Genomic DNA, 15,786 nt, shown 5'->3' on the forward strand with positions numbered 1-15,786 from the left:
CATTGTCTGAATTGGTTCATGAGACTCATGTTTCGCTTTGGTAACTATTATTATGGTCATAGCGCTTGTTGACAAATGTGTCGGATGGTGATGTCAACAGCTTGAAAATGGCATAATTATGTCTCAAGTAATGTATGGCAAGGATCACCTTGTGACCGTTGATAAATTAATTTTTTTTTTTTTTTTTTTTTGTTTGTTTTTTAAATGGTTTCCGATTCTGTCCAAACTGTTTATGTGTGCGTGAACGGTTACGTACCGGGTATGACATAGTAAGCTGTCAGCTGGGCGAGGAAATGTAGATTATTTAACATTAATTCACGTAGACATAGTCATATTACTCGACAGCAGTATCAAACTATCAAACTCCCAAGGTTCCTGAAGCTCTAGATTCTTGATGCTACATGTTTTACCCCGACGACTGGTCACGCGATATGGTAGTCATATTGGATTTAGAGGTGTATTTTAATACATTTTGGGGACATGTCCTCAAAATCGTACTTCATCTGACAACCCTATCCCGTTAGTCGCCTCTTACGACAAACATGGGTTGCTGAAGACCAATTCTAACCCGGATCTCCAGGGTCCTATTTATGCTAATGTTACTGCAGAAAAACAACCCATACTTTTGCATTGTAATTAAGGTAAGAATATAATCTCTTTGATGTACAGTTTAAATATTCTGACTTGTTCTCTTACTCATCCGAACACTCAACGATTAGCATGGGGCAACTTTATTGGGGCAGGACTCTTCTTTTAGGACAACAGCTTGGGATGCCTTGAGCCGACAACATGGAGCTGCATCACGCCACATTAAACACAACCAGAAACACTTTCCGAAACATCCGAACACAGTCTCAAGACTGTGCCATGTACGGCACGTTCTATTTGCATAACAGATCCAGATTGTATCAGTACATTATCTGATTTTGAGGAATATTTTGAATACCCGTGAATATACTTCATAAGAGTGTTGGCTTCAAGTGTATGCCTTGTTATCGGTGGGTACAAAGCGTTGGCAGCACAACTGCGTTTGTCACTCCGCACTCAGCAATATTCAAGCCACGCATTCAATTCCTGAGTTTCGATGACATGCAACCAACCAAGGCAGCAACCACCCGATCAAGTGGCCTTCTCATGAATTGGTTGCCAGAACATGTTTATGGATTTATTCCGGTTCTTAGTCGGAATTGTGGTATTTGTACAGGCAGTCTTGTTTCTGCATTCAAATGGACTTGGATTCGAAAAAAAGAAAATATTGACGAAATGAAAAAGCAAGTTTGTCTCTTGGAGGGTGTCATCAAGGAAAAGAGATGACGATGTGTGCAGCTATAAACCACATACATTAGGTAAGGGTAACAGAAATATGAAAGAATCGTGTCCTGCTTTACATGTTTTAGGAGCATATATTGAGAATTGCAGCAGCGTCACAGCCAGATCAGTTCCACACGAACACGAGTGTAGATAGGTTTGAGTACGTGAGGTTGTGGCTTATCACTGCTGTTGTAACTTTGATCTAGGTCTCGCAAACAATAAAGTCTAACCCGACCCATTTAGATAACATTCGTCTCGCGAAGTGATTGTTACGACCAAATTCCAGTCCATTCCGAAATATGAGTACCCGACAGGACGGTAATGAACGGGAACAGTCGTAATATCAGTAACTTAAGTAACAAATGTTCTAAAAAGATCCATGTTATGCCCAAATAGCCTGGTTTAGGGTCACAGCAACATATCTATACTGAAACGTTTCGAAAACGCATATTGGCAGTTTTGTAATATTTAGCAACAAAGGCCAAACAATCAAATTATATTTTTCTGTGTATTCAGGCAAGAGGGAATCAAACACAGCAATGTTCGAGTACGAATCTTATTCGATGTGTTTTGAAGTTGACGGGCAAACAAACACATCATGTCTGACGTTTGAAAACATGAAAGCGCGTATTTATTTTTTGTGAGTATATATTCTCAGTTACAACTCCTCGAAACTTCCGTCCCCGTGTTGTTGTCAAAGCATGAAGTCTGCCGGAAGAGTCTGTATTGCTCTTTTCCCCTTCTTTTTTTGTCGACATGTTACTTGTCTTGGAACTACTGAGTCTTGTATTTGAGTCAGACATATCACTGCTCAGACTCAGGGTCTCATACACATGACTGTCTGTGCTGCCGAACCGTTCCGTGCTGCTGTACAAGCCGGTGAGGTCGGTGTCGTCACACGACTGCAGCCCCATTGTCCTGTAATTGTGGACGTATCTGTTTCTCTGCTTAAGCTCTCGCACCTTTTTAGCACTACGCCCAGTATCTGTCCTGGAATTTGGAAGTTCCTGTGAATCATTCAGGTTGATCAGATCTTGATCACATACATCATTTCGTATTGAGTTTGTATCTGAGTTTCCAGTTGTGCATTGTACTAAATCTGGTTTGAGTTCATCCGTGACTTCTTCTTGTGGCATTCCGGCAGTGCTCTGTTTGATGTAATGGCTGAAACAAAAGAGTGTTGGTACATTACTTCATTTAGCGTTTTCATCCTGGGGTCTAGTTCAGTTCTATCATATGTTTCAGATAATGAATCACGATTCAGTCAGTACGTGTAGGAGTGAATCAAGGATGGACGATTATCTAAATCTGAACGAAAATAACCGGGTGATGTGTACAGAGGGGTTGGTTTCTTAAATATGATGTTTCGGTCTCCTACCAATTTCTCCGAGTTCGACCTTGAACACGATCGTAAAACAATATACTTTTTAACCATTGTTAACTGCATAGTTACCTCCCTTTTATCGAGTCACATAAGAAGAGCCTTTAAGAAGTCATTTTATAACAGGACAGATAAACTATGCCTAAGTCAAGAAATACATAATGATTGTGTTTTCAAGGGGCGGTGGGGTAGCCTAGTGGTTAAAGCGTTCGCTTGTCATGCCGAAGGCCCGGGTTCGATTCCCCACATGGGTACAATTTGTGAAGCCCATTTCTGGTGTCCCCCGCCGTGATATTGCTGGAATATTGCTAAAACGGCGTAAAACCATACTCAGTCAGTCAGTTTTCAAGTGAGAGCATCTATAAGAGAGATCGGTTACATGAGTTTATGTCTGAATGGTATCTCCCTGTCCAAATACTTTTACAACACAAACATCGGATTTTCTTAATATTGTTAACTTTCACGCACTTTCTTTTCATACAGCAGCATGCAAGAGCCATGACCTTAGAGAGGTAGCTCTTTTCCTTTTGTCTTCTACACCATCGCAGAGCAGCTATTCCAGGTCTATTGCAGGTATATCTTTTGGTACTAACAATAGTATTTAACTTGTTTGAGTGGCATTTAGAAGTTGGTGTGATGAACAACGAGGAGAGTTCTATGAATATACAACTTCTTTAATATAATAAAGCAAAAAAATGCTTGATAACGGTGTTAGTAGCTACACCGAAACGTCGCTCATATTATGTTAAAGAAGTTGTATATCCATAGAACTCTCCTCGTTATTCAATAGAATTTAGTTGCACTTACAGAAAAATGTCTTTGTACATAAATAATTGCCTGTAAAATTTAATTCTACTTGCAGCACTATCTGGTTGTACTTACAAAGACATCTGACCGTTACACAACAGTCTTTCAGAAATATGTGGTTGTACTATCGCGTGACCGTAACTTTCTGTTTGTACTGGTTATAGTTTTAGAACTACCTACTTGTACCGACAGAACCATTTTATTGTATTTACTGAACTATCTGGTTGTATTTACAGAACCATTGTATTGTACTTACAGAGCTATCTGGTTGTACTTACAAAAGTATCTGGTTGTACTTACAGAACTATTTTCAGCAGTACTATGACCAGGACCAGCTCCGCTATCACCACACACAGCAAGACTCTGCGCACATCTGAACAGAACATTTTCAAAATAATTACACACGTTTCACATATAATACATATAATACAATGTTTTCATGTTTCAACCCTACACCGTGTTTGTGTGCATGCGTGCGTTCCAGGTCGCATGATGTGTTTCATCCTGCAGTTATCTGTGGCGATTCTTTATGAAATACTTGAAGCATTTTGTGAATATCAAACACAGCGAAGGGATTCTTAAATTGTTTCCATAATGTCGAAATTTAAAAGGAAGTCGTCGATTCAAAAGGCTGGAAGACCTGATAAACAGGTGAGATAAAAACGTCACAATGGCATTCCTCGCCTACACGCGGGAACAACACCAACATGACACGATAATCTACACCCTGTTTGGGGTTAAGGGGAGCCTGCAATGAGATCTCGGTACCTTTAGGAGATAAACATACTGTGTTGGAAAATCAGAAGTATATAACGAAATATAAAAGCTCTGTACAATACAACATATTCTACCATAACCGCATAGTTAAGATTTTTAAGAAAATACATACTGTGTTGGAAAATCAGAGGTATATAAGGTGATTATATACCTCTGAATGACTTTAATTAACCAATCACAATCCAGTATTTACTGAAGTCATGGTAGAATTAATGACATATGGCGTGTATAATATGTGAATAATGAAGAGAGACGGTAAGGGGTGTGGTACCTCTGACTGATGTGTCGGTCGATGAACGGCCATGGGGATCTAACCCGCCTGCTGAAAGGACAAAAATAATGTTTCTATTCATATATTGAATCACCAGACCAGAGCTTGAGTTAAGGATCGTGACGTTGTCTCACGGATACTGCAGTAAGTGGTGGCAGTTGTTTCACTACAAGCTGGTTGGTATGTACAGGGTGCTGGGTGGCCAAGTGGTTAAAGTGATCGTTAGTTATTACAAGATCCAGGATTCTTTACGTTAATGGGCACGAAGCTTCAAGCTGTTTCCATGCATGATTTCTCCTGCAAATGAATATGCTAAAATGGCGGCATAAAACAGTACTTTATAATACAGTAACTGACTCAGTTGTCTAACATTGGATTTCAGGGACCAAGTGCAGGTCCCCTACAAGATTGGCTTGTCGTATGTAACGACTCACTGGATTAGGAATCCGGCCAGGTGGCCCGGTAGATAGCATGTGACAAAAACCCCACAAAAAGCCAATTTACCCACACCCACACCTCCCCAACATACATTAGTTGATACGGGAACAGGTATACTGTATTTACGAAGTGCATTATACCAATCCAGTTAAAAAACGTGACGAGTAAAATGTTGACAATGCATTATGTTTTTTAAAAAACAATATCTAGGTTTTTCTAAAATGTGCACGTCATAATATTTTCCTTGATCTTTATAATTTATCTCCACTACACAGCAATCGTTGACATTTCCTCCACGAAGGTAAAAACATCTGTGATAGAGAATCTCCCTGTCTCTCAGAGTGAGTGACAGAAGGGGGTCATGCAAGGTCTTGTGTTATGTCATGGCCCCTTCAGGCATGGTGACGCATACATTTGTACGAACATGCCACATGTTATTTAGCCCGTGGTTCAGTCTGAAAGGCCTTTCATCATTTATGTATAATGTATTTCAAACGTAAAAAAGGTCATGAATTCTAAATCTGTTACGGACATCACGATGTTCACCCTGAAAACAAACATTTACAGACGGGACATATCCTACTCTCAGGCTCAAGCATAATGGTTGCATAATGCAAACATGAGTATTTAGTTACGGTGAATGTAATTTCATGTCGACCTGCCATCCGGTGGTGTATCAGGTACAGTTACAAGATGTCATGAAGACTACTGGGTCACTTGTGTTGATGTTGTAATAACCATAGGGTTAGGGCCATACCACAGAAGAATGGGGAGGATGGGGGAGGTAATGGGTGGTTGAGGAAGTGTCTCCGTCAAGTGCTGAGGCACGAAAGATGTACACAAACAAACACAAAATCATCCATCAGAACAAAGTTTAAAGAAAGGGATTGTCCATTGGGGTGAGTAACTGATAGGACAATAATGCGATTAGGGTAAAACAAAATATACAGAGCTGACGTTTTACATCGCATCGGGATCGTTTCAGCCATATAGCGACGAGCGAGAGCTGCCTTGAACCTGTCGAGCAAAGTTCCCTCACACCCTCCTGAATATCAAATCCTCGTGAATTGCAAGGCCATAGTTATAGTATATTCTATACATATCATTACATATTCTATGCATATATGTACATATAGCCATGATGAAATGATCCGGACACATATAAAGCTGTCCACCACATATTACCGTTGTCAGGGTTACTATTCTGATATACGTGTATATTAGTATATTTCATCAGACATATGACAGGTATCATAGGACACTTCAAAAGTAACTAGCGTCAATGTTGAGTGCACACAAGCTGGACAAAACAAGCGACATTGTAGCAAAACACAACTCACCCGTTTCCATCGCTGTGTGTGTCCGCTGTGTGTGTCCGCTGTGTGTCTTATTTGGGCTTGGCTGTGAAGGGGGATCAATATAATTCGCCACTCGCATTATCCCAAGGCGTGGTCGTAAAGACAAGGATATACACGGTATGACGTCACTGCTGTATGTCACGTCCTCAAGCGGGTTGACTTGATACAGTTGGAGACAGAGCGGTCGTGTGCAAACTCCCGTAGTAGTCACCGCTGTATTCAGCACACGCTTTGGGAGTTATCAGAGCGTACTTGACAATATGTGGCGACGGTATACTCAAACAGCTGTTAAAAAAGACAATTTCACTTATGTCACCGTAAACTCCGTCGGTATGTTTATGTTTAGAAGTATTATCAAAACAGAGTGGCCTGCTTACCTGCCTGTCTAACAATTAGATATTGAGTGAGGAATATTTGAAAATATGAACGATGCACGAACAAATTGATATATCATTTTCAAAAATCAATTCATCACACCGCATGCCCCATAAGCTAAATATATCTTGTATTACGGCATATTTATCTGTTCGTGGGTAGTGAATAGCGTGTAGTGAGTTGCTCCCACTCACATGTACTCAGCCAATTCCTCTTGTGCAGTGAGGTTCTTCCTCTGACGTTAGCAACATAGTGAGCTGATTGCTCTCACAATAACTACCTTGCTTCCTCTCGTGAGGAGTAAGCTGATTCCACTAATGGTTGTTGACGTGTCCTGCTTAACGTTCAGTAAGCTGATCACTCCTAAGTGTATTTCATTTATTCCTCTCGTGTGTATCAAGTTGTGAATACACAATGCCGTTTAGAAAGTGGTCAAATAACACATGTTACATTTGGGATTACACTTTTTCAGTACAGATTGTAGTACTTTAGTTGGGTTGAGTCCCATCCATGATTCGAGTCAGCCACCTAATTTGACCCCAACACTGACATTGAAGGTGTGGGGTACTCACCTGCTTGTCGTACCGGAAGTGGGGTCCTCACCTGTTTGTCGTAACGGAAGTGGGGTCCTCACCTGTTTGTCGTAACGGAAGTGGGGTACTCACCTGTTTGTCGTAACGGAAGTGGGGTACTCACCTGTTCGTCGTACCTCACCCTGTTGGAAGTGGGGGGTACTCACCTGATTGTCGTACCGGAAGTGGGGTACTCACCTGTTTGTCGTAACGGAAGTGGGGTACTCACCTGTTTGTCGTAACGGAAGTGGGGTACTCACCTGTTCGTCGTAACGGAAGTGGGGTACTCACCTGTTTGTCGTAACGGAAGTGGGGTACTCACCTGTTTGTCGTAACGGAAGTGGAGTACTCACCTGTTTGTCGTAACGGAAGTGGGGTACTCACCTGATTGTCGTAACGGAAGTGGGGTACTCACCTGTTTGTCGTAACGTGGGGATTGTCGTAACGGAAGTGGGTACTGGAAGTACTCACCTGTTTGTCGTAACGGAAGTGGGGTACTCACCTGTTCGTCGTAACGGAAGTGGAGTACTCACCTGACTGTCGTACCGGAAGTGGGGTACTCACCTGTTTGTCGTACCGGAAGTGGGGTACTCACCTGTTTGTCCTAACGAAATTCTTCAATTCATGGCAAGGGAAAAGCAAAGAGTCAAACGCGTTCGACTGCTTGTATGTAATGGATTCTTGCTTAGACATACAAAAAGACAATTGAGTACAGGAAGAGGTTGAGTATTTACAACTATTGATAGGCACTTTTGTTTCTGTCAGACGGAAAGTGAAAAAGCGAAAACATTCTTTCTACATGACAAACCGCTGTATTGCAGTGTTATTCACTGTGTTACAGTGTTTCAAGTGTATCACATTGTTTCTGTTGACATTCTGTAGGGGGCAATGGTATGCTATATTTACACGGACAGTTCTGGAAGGTACTACAAGGTATTAAAACCGCATAAGCAATTCCTTCCTATTCATGTGCACATTAAGTTACTTTTTTTATACAATTGGGAATTATATCACATCTCTTTGAAGGACTGAGTTACAGTTACGTATAGTTCCAACCTGGGAATCAGCACTTAACAACGTACTGGTAGCTCTGTCAGCAAGCCCAGTACACTCGACATGAATCATTAACATCATTAACGGAGCAGTGTGAGCATTCTCTACTCCCTGGGGTGAATCCGTCATAGCAACGGACAATTGTACACATAAACAGGCTCCTGTAACAATGTCCTTGGAGACGTGGTTACGATACTCAGTAAATACGACCAAAACTATCAGAATAGCTGGCGGAAATTACCGTCCCAATAGAACTTGTTCCCCGAATGTCTGACATGGGACATATGTGTTTTGGCCTATAAAAACTGATAGCAAACGGGGCCAATCCTAGCCACACAAGGAGCGTCCTTATCTCAAGGCTAATTATATCTATTTCATGTGTTAGTGACACATTTGGTGTTCTGCATAAAGACTACCCCAAAGGTTACGCTCTAACATGGATGCACTGAGTTGGACGTCAGTAGGCAAGTATTGATAACTGCAGCATTTGCTCTCAAAAAGAACACGTCGTTAACAATATGAATAGAAGTATTTACTCAGACGCAACACCAGTTGCCTCCATTAATGGTGACAGGATCCGTCTATCGTAGGTTCGAATCCAAATAACTGTTGTTGGATTGTTGTTTAACGCCACACTCAGCAATATTCCAGCTATATGGTGGCGGTCTATAAATAATCGAGTCTGATCCAGACAATCCAGTGATCAACGGTATGAACATTGATCTACGCAGCTGGGATACGATGACATGTGTCAACCAAGACAGCGAGCCTGACCACCCGATCCCGTTAGTCGCCTCTTACGACAAGCATGGGTTGCTGTAGACCTTTTCTAACCCGGATCTTCACGGATGCCAAATTAGTGAGCCTAGGGTTTTCAGCTTCATTGTCGTGCACGTGGGTGTCATTCAATCGGGTGGCGAAGGATTAGAAGCCTGTAAAAAGTACGTGGTTATGTATTACACAAAGTCTTGTCTTACAGCACCATATGAGAGCACCGTCGAAGTGTTCTGTAACCCTTGACACCATCGTATTGCCTGATTTCTATGGAATGTCGCTGCATATAGGACATGGATGGGAATGTTATCGGTTTACACATTTGCAAAAATGTGTTTTCTAAATGTTCAATATTATTTATCTATAACTTATTGATACTTTACTTTACAACAGCATTAAAAAAATATTTGAGCTATATCACAATTTGCCCACAATTTGGAATTAAATCAATACTTGAAACTACCTAAATCCCAACCACCTCTTCACCAGAAACTGAAAAACTGCGAGTCATGGGAGTTTATCACGTCACATGGGCAATGAAAAGGTGGCACAGCTTACGACTCGGACCCAATAAGTGTTTTACCGCTCTGTTATACAAATAACTGTAACGAATGTGTGTTGAGTTTGTTGATAATAATGGGGTTATTTATTGCAGTGGTGTACGCCTGTCTTCTTGTTAGTGTCACAGTGCAAGACCACCACCACGGTAAATATATTATATACAAGTATAAAAAAAATATATACAACTTCTTTACGCATATATCGCTACTTCAATCATATACCGCTCCACCACTTCAGCCATATACCGCTCCACCACATCAGTCATATACCACTCCACCACTTCAGTAATATACCCATGGGCACAATGTGTTAAGCCCATTTCTGGTGTCCCCCGCCGTGATATTGCTGGAATATTGCTAAAAGCGGCGTAAAACTAAACTCAGGCAGTCAGTCAGTCAGTAATATACCACACCTCCACTTCGGTCATATGCCACTCCACCACTTCAGTTACATACTGCTGCACTACTTCAGTCATTTACCACTCCACCACTTCGGTCATATCCCACTCCACCACTTCAGTTATATACTGCTCCACCGCTTCAGCCATATACCGCTCCACCACTTCAGTCATATACCGCTCCACCACTTCAGTCATATACCGCTCCACCACTTCAGTCATATACTGCTCCACCACTTCAGTCATATACCGCTCCACCACTTCGGTCATATACCGCTCCACCACTTCAGTCATATACCGCTCCACCACTTCAGTCATATACTGCTCCACCACTTCAGCCATATACCACTCTACCACTTCAGTCATATACCGCTCCACCACTTCAGTCATATACCGCTCCACCACTTCAGTCATATACCGCTCCACCACTTCAGTCATATACCGCTCCACCACTTCAGATATATACCACTCTACCACTTCAGCCATATACCGCTCCACCACTTCAGTCATATACCGCTCCACCACTTCAGTCATATACCGCTCCACCACTTCAGTCATATACCGCTCTACCACTTCAGATATATACCGCTCCACCACTTCAGTTACATACTGCTCCACTACTTCAGCCATATACCACTCCAACACTTCAGTCATATACCTATCCACCACTTCAGTAATAAACCACTCTGCCACTTCGGTCATATGCCACTCCACCACTTAAGTTACATACCGCTCAACTACTTCAGCCATATACCACTCCACCACTTCAGTCATATACCACTCTACCACTTCAGTTATATACCCCTCACCACTTCAGCCATATACCGCGCCACCACTTCAGTCATATACTGCTGCACCACTTCAATCATATACCGTTCCACCACTTCAGATGTATACCATTCACCACTTCAGCCATATACCACTCCACCACTTCGGTCATATTCCACTCCAACACTTCAGTTATATACCGCTTCACAACTTCAGCCATATACTAGTCCGTCACTCCAGTTATATACCGCTCCACCACTTCAGCTATATAACGCTCAACCACTTCAGTCAAATACCACTCAACGACTTCAGTCATATACCACCCCACCACTTCAGTCATATACCATTCCACCACTTCAGTCATATACCGCTCCACCACTTGAGATGTATACCACTCCACCACTTCAGCCATATACCGCTCTACCACTTTGGTCATATACCACTCCAACACTTCAGTCATATTCCACTCCGTCACCTCAGTTATATACCGCTCCACAACTTCAGCCATATACCACTCTGTCACTTCAGTTATATACCGCTTCACCACTTCAGCCATATAACACTCAGCCACTTCACTCAAATACCACTCCACGACTTCAGTCATATACCACCGCACCACTTCAGTTATATGCCACTCCACCACTTTGGTCATATACCGCTCCACCACTTCAGCCAAATACCACTCCACCACTTCAGCCAAATACCACTCCACCACTTCAGCCATATACCACTCCACCACTTCAGTCATGTACCACTCCACCACTTCGGTCATATGCCACTCCACTACTTCAGGCACATGCCACTGTATTACATGAGATGTAATGGGTGTATTGTCCACTTCGACATTATGACATAACTGATATAGTAGATGGCGTGGTGTAACTGATGTATTTTTGACACCCGTGATATAACTGGTATAGTGGACTGGCGTGACGTAACTGATGTATTGTTGACTCCCGTGATATAACTCATATAGTGGACTGGCGTGATGCAACTGATATAATGGACTGGCGTGATGTAACTGATATTTTGTTGACTCTCGTGATATAACTGATATAGTGGATGGCGTGACGTCACTGATGTATTGTTGACTCCCTTGATATTACTGATATAGCGGACTGGCCTGATGTAACTGATGTATTGTTGACTCCCGTGATATAACTAGTATAATGGACTGGCGTGATGTAACTGATGTATTGTTGACTCCCGTGATGTAACTAGTATAATGGACTGGCGTGATGTAACTGATGTATTGTTGACTCCCGTGATATAACTGATATAGTGGACTGGCGTGATGTAACTGATGTATTGTTGACTCCCGTGATGTAACTGATATAGTGGATGACGTGATATAACTGATGTATTGTTGACTCCCGTCATGTAACTAGTAAAGTGGACTGGCGTGATGTAACTGATGTATTGTTGACTCCCGTGATATAACTGATATAGTGGACTGGCGTGATGTAACTGATGTATTGTTGACTCCCGTGATGTAACTAGTATAATGGACTGGCGTGATGTAACTGATGTATTGTTGACTCCCGTGATATAACTGGTAAAGTGGACTGGCGTGATGTAACTGATGTATTGTTGACTCCCGTCATATAACTAGTATAATGGACTGGCGTGATGTAACTGATGTATTGTTGACTCCCGTGATGTAACTAGTATAATGGACTGGCGTGATGTAACTGATGTATTGTTGACTCCCGTGATATAACTGGTATAATGGACTGGCGTGATGTAACTGATGTATTGTTGACTCCCGTGATATAACTAGTATAGTGGACTGGCGTGATGTAACTGATGTATTGTTGACTCCCGTGATGTAACTAGTATAGTGGACTGGCGTGATGTAACTGATGTATTGTTGACTCCCGTGATGTAACTAGTATAATGGACTGGCGTGATGTAACTGACGTATTGTTGACTCCCGTGATGTAACTAGTATAGTGACTGGCGTGATGTAACTAATGTATTGTTGACTCCCGTGATATAACTAGTATAATGGACTGGCGTGATGTCACTGATGTATTGTTGAGTCCCGTGATATAAGTGGTATAATGGACTGGCGTGATGTAACTGATGTATTGTTGACTCCCGTCATGTAACTGATATAGTGGACTGGCGTGATGTAACTGATGTATTGTTGACTCCCGTCATGTAACTGATATAGTGGACTGGCGTGATGTAACTGATGTATTGTTGACTCCCGTGATATAACTGATATAGTGGATGGCGTGATATAACTGATGTATTGTTGACTCCCGTCATGTAACTAGTAAAGTGGATTGGCCAGATGTAACTGATGTATTGTTGACTCCCGTGATATAACTGGTATAATGGACTGGCGTGATGTAACTGATGTATTGTTGACTCCCGTCATGTAACTGATATAGTGCACTGGCGTGATATAACTGATGTATTGTTGACTCCCGTCATGTATCTAGTATAGTGGACTGGCGTGATGTAACTAATGTATTGTTGACTCCCGTGATATAACTATAGTATAGTGGACTGGCGTGATGCAACTGATGTATTGTTGACTCCCGTGATATAACTGGTTTAGTGGACTGGCGTGACGTAACTGATGTATTGTTGACTCCCGTGATGCAACTGATATAATGGACTGGCGTGATGTAACTGGTATAGTGGACTGGCGTGATATAACTAGTATAGTGGACTGGCGTGATGTAACTGATGTATTGTTGACTCCCGTGATATAACTGATGTACTGGTGACTCCCGTGATGTAACCGATATAGTGGACTGGCGTGTTATAACTGGTATAGTGGAAGGGCGTGATATAACTGATATAGTGGACTGGCGTGATATAACTGATATAGTGGACTGGCGTGATGTAACTGATGTATTTTTGACTATGATGTTTTATAACACACATATTGTTCGCTATGGCCTGGTTCAAAACACTGGGGAACGATACGTTACATGAACGGCATCCCCGTGTAAGGACATACGGAAGTTGACAGGTGGAATGTAACGACTGCCGACCGCACCCAGATAAGCTAAACATCACTGGCATTGAAACACACAATACGTCGCAGAGTACGTGTTCGGTCATCACAAAACCCTGTCCTCATCCATAACAAATATCTGGTCTAAATGCAGAAAGATAAACTGAATGCCACTCAGCCCGTTTCATTCCAAGCCTCAGGGTCAAGGTTGTGCTGATTTATTATTAAAAAAAACCCGAACAGATCAAGAACACATTGTAGTGCATGGGTTTCTTGTATATTAATGACTTTTGACTTTCTGAATACAGACAGTGTCGACCATTGTCTGACCTGCTCCTATCACAACAGAAGATTCGTGTGCGAAAATCATGAAAGCTGTGACGACGATGAGAAGGTAATTGGAATCTCGTTGTATATATCGTGGGTGGTTCAATCAGAATAACGGGGTAATTTCACCGGTTCTTCCAACAGAAAAGTTTAGGTCTCAACCTGAGTTAATAACTGTACATGGATGTGCTGCAATTGGTAATGTAGGGTTGCGTTTACATTGGTGTAACTTATTTATCTTACCAAACACCTTAATGTTAATTTTGAATTGTTTGAAGCACGGGTACAAATCTTTTTGTAGCCATTGCTAGATTTTGCTGCCAAGATAAACAGATTTAGAGTAATCTCCCTTCCATCGATTTGCATTCGCAAAATATCGGTAATTTCCGTACATCATACGTGATTCAATGTTATTCGAGATAAAGAATTACTACCACGAAGTACCAAATGAGTTGCCATTGACAGCGGGGTACATTGAAATGTACCTCGCTTGTAAGCGGAGTACATTGAAAATAATAGAAGAACGCTCAGCCAATCAGAAAGTGACATTTATGTATGAGGTAAGATAATAGGTGGTGTACAACGGAACTATTATACATGATTCACAAACCAGGTATATTCTAGATGCAATAATCGCGCCCCACACTGCTCGACAAGAAGGGTAACGTAACATATGTTATATTTGGGATTACACTTTCTCAGTAAAGTACAGATTCTAGTGCTTTTGCTGGGTTGGCTCCCATCTGGGATTCGAACCCACACCCCCAGAGTCAGGCACCTATTCGTCAGCACACACAGAATGGGACTTTACTGAGACAAGTGTACTGACAAATATAATTTATATTACATTTGAACACTTTCTAAATGACACTGTGTACATCTCAACTTCAGAATGGGAATTAACCCGAAAAAATGAGTAAGGAATTGGAACTAAACACGACAGAAGAAATTTGTGGATGCCTTTTTATACAGGTCGTCCGGGAGAAACACAATTCGTTATCTGGCCATGATAGATTCTTTTCTTTTCACCCAGGCTTGCTACATCCAAGAGACACGTGACTCGTACCATGACCGTTCGTATAACGGTTATCATGGCGGCTGCACCGACAGGAAGGTAGGACACCGATCCGTCACTTGCATACAGTCAGGAAGGTAGGACACTGATCCGTCACTTGCATAATGACAGGAAGATAGGACACTGGTCCGTCACTTGTATACTGACAGGAAGGTAGGACACTGATCCGTCACTTGTATACTGACAGGAAGGTAGGACACTGATCCGTCACTTGTATACCGACAGGAAGGTAGGACACTGGTCCGTCACTTGCATACCGACAGGAAGGTAGGACACTGATCCGTCACTTGTATACTGACAGGAAGGTAGGACACGGATCCGTCACTTGCATACTGACAGGAAGGTAGGACACTTATCCGTCACTTGTATACTGACAGGAAGGTAGGACACTGGTCCGTCACTTGCATACTGACAGGAAGGTAGGACACTGGTCCGTCACTTGTATACTGACAGGAAGGTAGGACACTGATCCGTCACTTGTATACCGACAGGAAGGTAGGACACTGATCCGTCACTTGTATACCGACAGGAAGGTAGGACACTGATCCGTCACTTGTATATACAGAC

The 15,786-nt window shown here is 42.1% G+C and overlaps 1 protein-coding gene across 2 annotated transcripts; it reads right to left on the minus strand.

Annotated features, from left to right (window-relative positions):
* Positions 1 to 835: 835 nt before the first annotated feature.
* LOC124275150 lies at positions 836 to 6,554 on the minus strand. Of its 2 annotated transcripts, XM_046710643.1 has the most exons (4): positions 6,326 to 6,554; positions 4,548 to 4,598; positions 3,800 to 3,872; positions 836 to 2,475 (listed from the first exon to the last, which is right to left on the minus strand). In XM_046710643.1, exons 1-4 carry the CDS (start codon positions 6,420 to 6,422, stop codon positions 1,908 to 1,910), a joined length of 789 nt encoding a protein of 262 aa, XP_046566599.1. In that variant the 5' UTR covers positions 6,423 to 6,554; the 3' UTR covers positions 836 to 1,907. The 2 variants fall into 2 exon arrangements, with proteins under 2 accessions (XP_046566599.1, XP_046566600.1); XM_046710644.1 differs by lacking the exon at positions 4,548 to 4,598.
* Between the last annotated feature and the right edge of the window lie 9,232 nt (positions 6,555 to 15,786).

Source organism: Haliotis rubra, unplaced genomic scaffold, assembly GCF_003918875.1.
Source record: "Haliotis rubra isolate DU_JTF1 unplaced genomic scaffold, ASM391887v1 Scf199, whole genome shotgun sequence".
In the NCBI taxonomy this organism is placed as follows: domain Eukaryota; kingdom Metazoa; phylum Mollusca; class Gastropoda; order Lepetellida; family Haliotidae; genus Haliotis; species Haliotis rubra.